Source organism: Peromyscus californicus, unplaced genomic scaffold (assembly GCF_007827085.1).
Source record: "Peromyscus californicus insignis strain IS unplaced genomic scaffold, ASM782708v3 Scaffold_21__1_contigs__length_65335640, whole genome shotgun sequence".
Lineage (NCBI taxonomy): Eukaryota > Metazoa > Chordata > Mammalia > Rodentia > Cricetidae > Peromyscus > Peromyscus californicus.
The window spans coordinates 14,054,146-14,065,207 of record NW_026294514.1 but is presented as its reverse complement, the minus strand read 5'-3'; the positions used below and the strand labels follow the sequence as shown (position 1 = coordinate 14,065,207).

At 43.3% G+C, this 11,062-nt stretch overlaps 1 protein-coding gene across 3 annotated transcripts in view; it reads right to left on the bottom strand.

The window, feature by feature from the left end:
• LOC128117580 (cytochrome P450 20A1) overlaps window positions 1–11,062 on the bottom strand; it is a 47,893-nt gene that overhangs the window by 29,111 nt on the left and 7,720 nt on the right. For 2 of the 3 annotated variants that reach the window (XM_052749586.1, XM_052749585.1), the window contains exons 2-4: window positions 5,535–5,584; window positions 4,470–4,636; window positions 2,728–2,870 (exon numbers count right to left, since the gene is read on the bottom strand). In XM_052749586.1, coding sequence (XP_052605546.1) covers window positions 2,728–2,870; window positions 4,470–4,636; window positions 5,535–5,584 — 360 coding nt within the window. The remainder of the gene's footprint in view (window positions 1–2,727; window positions 2,871–4,469; window positions 4,637–5,534; window positions 5,585–11,062) is intronic. The other variant, XM_052749587.1, reaches the window with a different exon arrangement.

The following is an 11,062-nucleotide window of genomic DNA, read 5'->3' as shown; positions in this document are numbered from 1 at the left end:
AAAGGTGAGTAGATTAGCTTTGGATGGAAGGAAGAATTCTTCAGGCTAGGCAATAGAACACTTGCCTAAAATACGTGAGGCCCTTGGATTAACGCCAGCACTACAAAGGTGAGGAGAGGGAAGAGGAAGAAAATAAAAGCATTCCCTGAGATTTAAGATCAAGAGAAAGAAAAGGTGCTGAGAAGGAGAGGTTTGCTGAAGGCATGAGGAAGGCCGGGAACTGACGGACCGGGACTCAGCAAAGCAGGAAGCGAGAACATGCAACAAGCTGAGGGGTGGGGACGGCCAGCGACGGAGGGTAAGGACGAAGGTCAGGACCGGAAACTGTCCAGGCGCACACACAGCTCAGCTAAGAGCCTTTAGGGACAGAAAGGAAGGGTTTGGGTTCAGGCTCTAGTATGAAATGCCCCCCCCTCCAGGTTTCATGTGTAGTGCACTAACTGCTGAGACTGGATCATGAAGAACTACATTCATTAATGGCTAATCCACCGATAAGTTAATATTCACAGGCCACTGAGTCAGGACGACCAGAGAAAGTTGGCTGGCGGGGTCCAGCCTCCGCTCAGGTTCAGGTCCTGAGACAGGGAAGGGGCGTTGGTGCAAGGAAAACTTCTGACCGCCAAGTGGATTGCACTCAAGTGGCCCTGAAATGAGCCGTCTTTATTTACACTTCAACAGAGTTTTCCACCAGGCTCACACGAGCAGTTTTATTATTGGCTCCTATTTTTTACTTTTAAGAAATACCAGTAATCATTATAAAAGCCATTGTTCCCCTTTATGCTTCCCCAAATACATAACCCACCCCCTGCATAACCCTCTCCTAGACACAGAGCTCAGCATTTTTACAGACTTAAGTAAGTATCGAGCCAGATACATCCTGCTCTTGGAGCACTTAATATCAGCGGGCAGCTACTTGTGGTTACAAAGTAAAAACGTAATAGACATGGGTACAATGCTTTAAGGACAACAATATTCAAGCCCAGACAATTCTTTCATGTCTACAAGATATGCTTCTCTATAGTTCTCTTTTCTACAAGAGGGTCCCATGTCTCAATCTCTCTATAAAAGGCAGACTTTGATAAGGAACTCTTTTCCCATTCCACTATAGCATACTTCTTCCGTGTATGGTAAAGATGAATCTCTCCATCCCATGTTTCACATTGCGTTTTTCCCATTGGATCTCACCAGATCCTACCATTGGCTCTATATGCTTGGTGTCCAGGGAACTTACTCTCAACAGTTGGCACTATGTGTACTCCTGAGGCTTTTCCCTATTCAGTGTGTACATGCCTTACTCTCCCTTCCAGGACTATGAGACATGGTTAATGTTCCAAGTGTTGTTTTCTCATATGTACCTAACTGTCTCTATTGAGTCAGGAAAGTTCCCAGGATTAGGAGTTGTAGTTAGTAATTCCAGATAAGAGATCTGAGAAGCATTCGCCCCCTGTCAAAACTCTGGGGAAATATTAGACAAAGAGCAGAATTTCCAGGGAAAATTATAGCTGCTGCATGTGTGACCGATAAAGTAAAACTAAAATCCGCCCAAAGAATCAACAATATAACAAGAGAGGAAAGAGCCTACAAGCTGCACGAGTTTTGCAAATTCCTCTGCGGTCCTGTGGACTACTGGTCCTTGTCAAGTGAGAGTCCATTTCCACAGGTGCTTTGCTCCAAGGACACCTGCTGGACAGGTAAGCATAAGCTGATCCGAGACTAGGCAGCAGGACTACCAACATTGGTCACTAGGAATGAGTCTGTGAAGGTGCGTCTGCCCCACCCCTACCTCTTCTCACCCTCTGCTCCCTGGCTGCCTTCAACACTTTCCACCATGCTGTCTTGCCACAGGCGGATGAGCAGTGGAACCAGCCACCACAGACAGAAGCCTCTAAAACCATCAACAAAACACACTCTGCCTCCCTTAGACTGTTTCCCAGGGGCTTTCCCACAGCAACCAAGACCGACTACTACAGTATGGATAAGTGGGATTGGACTGAGACTTTGTGAATCAAAGTCTTCTTTGTACAACTTCCTGAAGATGCTGGGCTCCCATCCCACCCACTCAGCATATCCAAGCAGAGGCCCAGTAATCCACACTTTCATGAGAGTTCCAACACTGACCTAGAGTGGCCTGAGGGGCCAGGAGGATGGCTCAGTGGTTAGAGTATGAGGATGTAGTTTGGAACCTCAGCGCCCACATCAGTGGTGGCACACCTTTAATCCCAGCACTCAGGAGGCAGAGACAGGAAGCTAGCTAGTTAGACTAGCCAAGTCACCCAGTGCCCCCAGACATGCACACGTTCCTAGAATTACAAATTATCATAATACAATCTTGAAAAAGTCAGCTTAGAAAAACAGGTTAACGGGAGAGTGGCAAACATAAGGGATCCTGATGGTTTAGAGACACCCTGTAAACACCGTTGCCTACACACTGTAAACACCATCGTCTACACTGCAGACCAAACACTTACCACCTGGGACACCCTGTAAACACCATTGTCTACACCCTGTAAACACTGTCGTCTACACTGCAGACCAAACACTTACCACCTGGGACACCCTGTAAACACCATTGTCTACACCCTGTAAACACCATTGTCTACACCCTGTAAACACTGTCGTCTACACTGCAGACCAAACACTTACCACCTGGGACACCCTGTAGACACCGTCCTCTACACCCTGTAGACACCGCCGTCTACACTGCAGACCAAACACTTACCCCCTTACCTTCAGCAGGAGAGGAAAGTTCCTCTGCAAAGCAGCCGTCACGGCATTTCCATACAGTTCCCTCCTCACGTGGCTTTCACTCACACTCCCACCATCAGATTGATACCCTAGTAATGACTTCAACATGGTTTCAAATGGGTCCGCTGAAACAGACAGATTCAGTATTTCTACATTAAAATAGTAATTCAGAAGAAAAAATATTCAACAAGGAAACAGAGGCCAGTGAGGTGAAGGGAGCCAGCAGAGAGCATGCCAATCTCCCCACAACACCCTTAACCGTCTTTTGTAAATCTCAACAGATCAAGGGCCAAAGAAAACGGGCAAAACTGTCCTGATTCAGAATTCCATTGGACTTCACTAATGCCTACAGAAAATGTCTATGGACATGGCAACCTTTTCAAAAGATTTGTTTTCTTTTTTGGGCCTGGATGTTCTGCCTGAATGTCTCTGCACCACATGATTGCAGAAGCCACAACTGGGCGCTGCGTCATCTAGAACGGGAGCTGCAGACAATTGTGAGCTGCCATGTGGGTGCTGGGAACCAAACCTGGGGCCTCTGGGAGAGCAGCCAGTGCTCTTAACCCCTGACACACACACACACACACACACACACACACACACACACACACACACACACACATTTCAAAGCAAAACAGATAATTTTGTGTGTCATTTTCAAGTGTTAATAAAATCAGCTAATCTCACATTCTCTCTATTCCTTTGGAAGGGATATTATTTGAGTGCACACACACATTACTAAAAACAATTTAAACAACACAGAGAAATACAAAGAAAGTAAAATCCATCCTAAATCTCACCTGCTGTTAACAATATGGGGACTTGCCCGTTTGCCTAGATCGCCTGACCAGTGAGCCCCAGGAAACGCTACCTCCCCAGTTCTGGGAAGACAAGGGCATGCCACCACACCTGGCTTCCTGTGTAGTCTCTGGGGATAGAGCACAGGTCTGCAGGGCCTATGCACCAAACACCTGACCAACCAAATCCTCTCCCCAGCCCTGAAATATATATTCTACAGCATTCCTCCTGTTATAAAAATGCTGTTTCTCAAACCAAAAAAAAAAAAAAAAAAAAAAAAAAAGCCGGGCGGTGGTGGCGCACGCCTTTAATCCCAGCACTCGGGAGGCAGAGGCCGGCGGATCTCTGTGAGTTCGAGGCCAGCCTGGGCTACTAAGTGAGTTCCAGGAAAGGCGCAAAGCTACACAGAGAAACCCTGTCTCGAAAAACCAAAAAAAAAAAAAAAAAAAAAAAAAAAAAATGCTGTTTCTCCTGAGTACCTGTTCACCTAGGAAGTACTTACCATTCGGCTCCCTCAGTCTAGTCCTATCACCGTCTGAGTCTTTGAATCAATCTAGTGTTCTATAGTGTACTATGTGACAGAACAGCTATTTTCTCACTAATATCCCTTAGGCTTTTCCTAGCTGCTCATATACATTAACCCTTCCAGACGTACTCTGAAACTATTTTCTCAGGTTCCCTCAAAAGAACCCTGAGGTAATTTACAATAGGATTGCATTGTGTGTATTTGTAAATGAAAGAAAAATATAATATCTTACTATTGCATCTTATTAAACGAAATAACCAGGACTTTAGTACACACCTAACACACAGCACAGAGCATTCAATCAACATCAGCCCTTCCCACCCAACAGCAATGCTTTCCTTATACACGCTTATTCTCCGAAGGCAAGGGATCAGCTGAGGAGGAAGAAAACGTAACTTACAGGTCTTGTTGGGGTTGAAGTGCTGCTTGAGGACGTCAGCGGTGCCCAAGCTGACCACAAGACGCCTGCCGAACCAGAACGAGGCCACGGGCCCGTATCTGTCGTGCAAATCCACCAGGAACTCATGCAAACTTCCACTGCTCACAATGTCGGGGAGGTTACCGTCTCTGGTAAAAGACAGACATGTCATATAGCCGATTTAACTTGGGAGAATCAGAAAGGCCACAGATGACCCTGAGTTAACAGACAACAGAGAAAAGGTTCATTCGTTTGAATTACTGAAAAATCCCAAATTCGATTATATTCACCATCCTGCTGTTTCTGTGATTACATTTAGATGTGGATTTTTTCTGAGAATTTTGTGAATTCATGACACCTTGAAACCAAACAAGAGAGCAACACAAGGAGCCTCTGACGTAGTCCAGGAGAACTACCCAAATGTCCACCGTCCCTGACAGCTCTGGGCATGCGCACAGCCTGAGGAGAGCCGAAGATGAGCCTCGAAGGCTGCTTTGTTTTCCACCGTTTGTCTTATTTTCAGCTTTCTCTGGGTAGAGAAAGACAAAATAATGACAGACAGCCTTCCTCTGAGTTTGTAAAGGTTAGGTTGTACGCCCAGAGGTACATGGAAATGAGTGACATAAAAATAAGGTTTAGGCCGGGCGGTGGTGGCGCACGCCTTTAATCCCAGCACTCGGGAGGCAGAGCCAGGCGGATCTCTGTGAGTTCGAGGCCAGTCTGGGCTACCAATGAGTCCCAGGAAAGGCGCAAAGCTACACAGAGAAACCCTGTCTCGAAAAACCAAAAAAAAAAAAAATTAAAAAATAAATAAATAAATAAATAAATAAATAAATAAAATAAGGTTTAGGACTGAGGCTGTAGTTCAAAGGCACAACACTTGCTAACCAAGCTTGGGGCCTGGGGTTCCATCCCCAGCACCAAAAAGAACTCAAAAAAACAAAAAAACAAAAAGCAACTCCATGAAAACATAGTTTTGTTTAGTGCTGGAAAGGAAACGATGCCTCTATTAGATAAAAACACAAACAAACAACAACAAAACCTTACTTTTCTTCGGTCGGTGCAATCCCCGGAATTCCTGCAGCTTGTCGGGAAGCCTGAAAGGGAAAAAAAAAAACAAAAAACCACAGCTTAGTGTCATGAACTGTCACAGATCTGAGGAGCCCTACATGCTTACACAGGACATCTCCAGGACCTTAAACAACAACTTTCCAATTCAGCCGAATTCAAGAACTCATTTCTACATCAAAACAAAACTAATGGACTCCTGGCGTAAGAAAGAATTATTTCATACTTTTCCTGTCAATTTTTCAAAAAATATTCTAAGAATTTAATAACTGTTCTATCAGTTAACCAGATCATGTATATTGCGTGTGTGTGTGTGTGTGTGTGTGTGTGTGTGTGTGTGTGTGTGTGTTCGGCCTACAGACACACGTATGCGGGCGCGTGTGTATATGCATGTAGACCCCAGAGATCAGCACTGGTGTCATTCTCAAAGGCTGTCTGCCTTGGCTTTTGAAACAAGGTCTCTCACTAGGATCTGGGGCTCCCTGATTAAGCTAGGCTGTCCATCCAGACAATTCCAGGGCTTCAACTGTCGCGTGTACTGGGACTAAAACCATGTCCTGCTCTTCATGCCTGTGTTGAGGATTGAACTCAATGCCATGCTTGCCCAGCAAGCACCTTACCCAGCGAACAATCATCCTGGGCTCCAAATCAAAAAACACTCTGTTTCTATTGTACTGAACCTATATATGGTCCCATCCACCTGGCTAGAAAAAGAAAAAGGAAAAAAAATCCTCATCGAGTTAGTAATTCACTCATTTCTGAGTAAGTATACTCTTTCTAGTGAAATAATAAACCACAGTCAGGTGTGGTGGCCCAGATGTACAATCCCAGCACTCAGGAGACTGAAGGAACAGCTCATTCAAAGCTAGACAATACTACACAGCAACTCCTGTCTTAAAAAAAATGAAATGACGTCTCAGCTGCCAACTCCAGGAGGCACTCCACGAACACCCGCCCTCCATCTCCAACTCCAGTCTAAGGCCAGCTTTACCGCGGACCCCCTGCCGTGACATCACTGTGTTGTGATGGGGATATCGACTTCCTCCCTGCTCCTCTTCCCAGGGGTCAATGCAGATCCCGGTGGCACACCCAACTTTCCTCCCTCCCGTGGACCCTCTGAACCACCCCCTTCCAGCTTGTCCCCACGCCTGTGTGCCAGCTCCCCCGAGACACACTCTACCCAGGATTCCCAGCGGCCACATTTGGCAGGAGCTCAGAAGCATCCCTTTGGGCCAGGCGACCCAAAGCCACCACAGTCTAAGAACCAGAGAAGGACACAGAACACCCACCCAGTAAAGACAAGAGCAGATGTCAGCACCCAAAATTCCAATCATTCCAAAGCCAGATGCCAGGAGAAAAACACAATTCCAGCCAGGACGGAGTGTCTCCACTAAGGCTCAGCAACCCTACTGCAGTGGGCCCTGAAAAATGCAATGTAGGCGAAGTACAGACAGGGACTTGGAAATAGCTATCATGATATGTTCAGGGTCGTCAAAGAAGTATGAATAAATCCATTAATGGAATCTGTGAAAACGCAAACAGTGGAATGCTTTTTGGAAGTCTGCTGCATCTAATAAACACACCTTAACATCGAGGATGGACATCACCTAAGGGTAAAGGGATGATGGAAAAAGATATTCCAAGCAAATGGACCTAAGAAGCAAGCTGGTGTAGCCATTTTAATATCTGACACAAGAGACTCCAGACCAAAACTAATCAGAAGAAATAGGGAAGGACACTACACACTCAAAAGAAAAATCACCACGAGGACACTGCAATTTATTTTTGAAATTCTTAACACCTACGCACCAAACACAAGGACACCCAAGTTTGTAAAAGGAACACACCTACAGCTTCACTCACATATTGACCCTCACACATTGATAGTGGGAGACTTAATCTCCATTTTTGCCAAAACACAAAGTCACCCAGACAAAAACTAAACAGAGAAATGGTGTCATAAACCAAATGGACCTAACAGATATTTACAGAACATTTCACCCAAACACAAAAGAACATATATTCTTCTCAGCACCTCATGGAACATTCTCCAGAACTGATCACATACTTGGACACAAAGTAAGTCTCAACAAATACAAGAACACTGAAATAACACCCTGCATCCTATCTGACCACCACAGACTAAGAATGGATGTCAACACCAAGAGAAATAGAAAGCTTATAAACCCATGGAAACTGAACAACTCACTTTGAATGAAAAATTAGTCCAGACAGAAATTAAGAAAGACTTTCTAGAACTGAATGAAAATGAACACACAGCATACCCAAACGTATGGGACACAAGGAAGGTGGGTCTAAGAGGCACGTTCACAGCGCTAAGTGCCTACATTAAAAAACTGTTAGGAAGAAAACAAAGAACAAGAGAAGGAAATCACCAGGAAAATAAAGAATAGAGAATGCAAAAGAAGAATAAAGAAAAGGTCTGAAGGAAAAAAAAAAAAGACTTAAGTTGCTATCATGCGTCTCAATGACATCTCGGCACCTCTGCTCCATCCAGCTGTTTCCAGGTGTCTGCCCACCCAGGACCTGGAGGCACTTTCTCTTCCTCTCCATTATCAGCTGTTGCCTGTTTATTGACTCTCGTTCCTCTTCTTTTTTTTTTTAATTTATTTATTATGTGTACAGTATTCTGTCTGCATGTACACCTGCAGGCCAGAAGGGAGCACCAGATCTCATTACAGATGGTTGTGAGTCACCATGCAGTTGCTGGGTATTGAACTCAGGACCTCTGGAAGGGCAACCAGTGCTCTTAACCTCTGAGCCATCTCTTCAATCCCTCACTCTCATTCTTTAGAGGCTTTGGTGATGTGTTCCAGGAGCTACATGGTGTGAGATACAGAGACACACCAGACAGAAACTGACTGGAAGATCCAGATGTCTTCTAGTGAGCCAGCCTGCCATTAGAGATTTGCAGATGCAAAAGTGATTCCCCTTCCTTCCCATGAACGCTTCCCTTTGTCTTAAAATCATTGTTTGGGGAAATAGTTCATTACGGCATCATGGGTTCCCTGCTACATTTTAATGAGTTAAACATTATTTTGGTTTAATTTATAAATAAATGTATTGATAGGTGTAACCTCCATGAAGAGATTAAAAAGAAAAAGAAAAGAAAATAGAAGAGGTGTCATTTCCATGAACTTCCCTAATTCACTACCATCATGCATTAAGAATCCTAGCCTGGGGCCGGAGAGATGGCTCAGCAGTGGAGAGTATCTGTCGCACTTGCAGGAAGACTGGGGGTTGAGTCCAAGCATCTACCTGGTGGCTTACAACCATCCCGACCACCAGTCAGGGGATCCAACAGGCATCTGTGTGGTGCACATACATGTATGCAGGCCAAACATTCATACACATAAAATTTAAAAAAAGGTCTAAGTTTTATAATCTTAATAAAAAGAATTCTAGTCTAGAAAAAAAAATAAAAAACTGGAAAGATGTCATACTAGGAACTTAACAGTGCACCCGAGAGCTCTAGAACAAAAAGAAGAAAAATCACACCAAGAGGAGCAGACAGCAAGAAATAAACTCAGGACTGAAATCAACGGAACACAAACAAACAAAAGCAGTATGAAAAGTCAACGAAACGGAGCTGGTTCTCTAAGAAAAATCAGCAGTAGTAACAAACCCTTATGCAAATGAACTAAAAGGCAGAGAGAGACTATCCAAATTTACAAAATTAGAAATTAAAAGAGGGCATAACAACGGACACTGGGGAAATCTGAAGAATCTTAATGACATACTTTAAAACCTGTAGTCCACCAAATTCTAAAAGAAATGCCTAATTTTGTTGATATATACCACCTACCAAAGGTAAATCAAGATCAGATAAGCAATTAAACAGAATTATAAGCCCTAGTGAAATAGAAGCAGTCATTAAAAGTCTCCCCGCCTCCCCCCCCAAAAAAAACCAAAAAACAAAAAAACAAACAAAACCCCAGGGCCAGATGGTTTTAGTGCAGAACTCTACCAAACTTTCAAAGAAGAGGTAATGCCAATATGGCTCAAATTATTCAACAAAATAGAAACAGAAGGAACATTGTCCAATTTTTTTAAATGGGACCATAATTACCCTGATACCTAAGCCACATAAAGACCAACAAAGAAAAAGAATTTTGGACCAACTTTCCTTATGGATACAGATGCAAAAAAAAAAAAAAAAATTTCTCAATATAATATTTGCAAACTGAATCCAAGAACACATCAAAAAGATCATCTACCACAATCAAGTAGGCTTCATCCCAGAGATGCAGGGATGGTTAAACATATGTAAACTGATAAATGTAATCTATCATATCAACAAACTGAAAGACAAAAAACACATGCTCATCTCTTTAAGATGCAGAAAAGGCCTTTGATAAAACCCAGCACCCCTTCATGATAAAAGTCCTAGAGAGATTAGGGATACAAGGGACATGCCTCAACATATTAAAGGCAATTTATAGCAAGCTGATAGCAAACATCAGATTAATGGAGAGGACCTCAAAGCATTTCCACCAAAGTCAGGAACAAGGCAGGTTGTCCACTCTTTCCAAACCTATTCAACAGACTTTAAGCATTAGCTAAAGCAGTACGACAGCTGAAGGAGATAAAGGGGATATAAACAGGAAGGGAAGAGGTCAAAGTATCATTATTTGCAGATGATATGATAGTATATATACATAAATGACCCTTAAAACTCCACTGGAAAACCTTCTGTAAGTGGCTAGATACAAAACACACAGAAGTCAGTGGCCTTCCTATGACAAAAGGACTGAGAGGGAAAACAGGGGACAACACCTTTCAAAATGACCTCAAATAATAGAAAATATCCTGGGGTAACTCTAGCCAAGTGAAAGACTTGTATGATAAGAACTTCAAGTCTTTGAAGAAAGAAATTGAAGAAGATATCAGAAAATGGAAAGATCTCCCATGCTCATGGATCAGCAGGATTAACGTAGTCAAAATGGCCATCTTACCAAAAGCAATCTACAGATTCAATGCAATCTCCTCACCAAAATTCCAACACAGTTCTTCACACATTTTTGAAAGGACAATCTTCAGCTTCATGTGGAAAAACAAAAAACCCAGGATATCTAAAACAATCCTGAATAATAAAAGAACTGCTGGAGGTATTACCATCCCCGATTTCAAGTTGTACCACAGAGCTATAGTAATAAAAACCACACGGTATTGATACAAAAACAGACATATTGATCAATGGAATAGAATTGAAGATCCAGACATAACACACACTCATGGACACCTGATCTTTTGATAAAGAAGCCAGAAACACACACTGGAAAAAAAAAAAAAAAAAAAAAGACAGCATCTTCAACAAATGGTACCTGGTTAAACTAGAGTAGAATAATCCAAGTAGATCCATACTTATCACCCTGCACAAAACTCCAAATGGATCAAAGACCGCAACACAAAACCTGATAGAAGAGAAAGTGCGGGGGTGGGGTGGATTGGGGATTTAGCTCAGTGGTAAAGGCCCTGGGATTGGT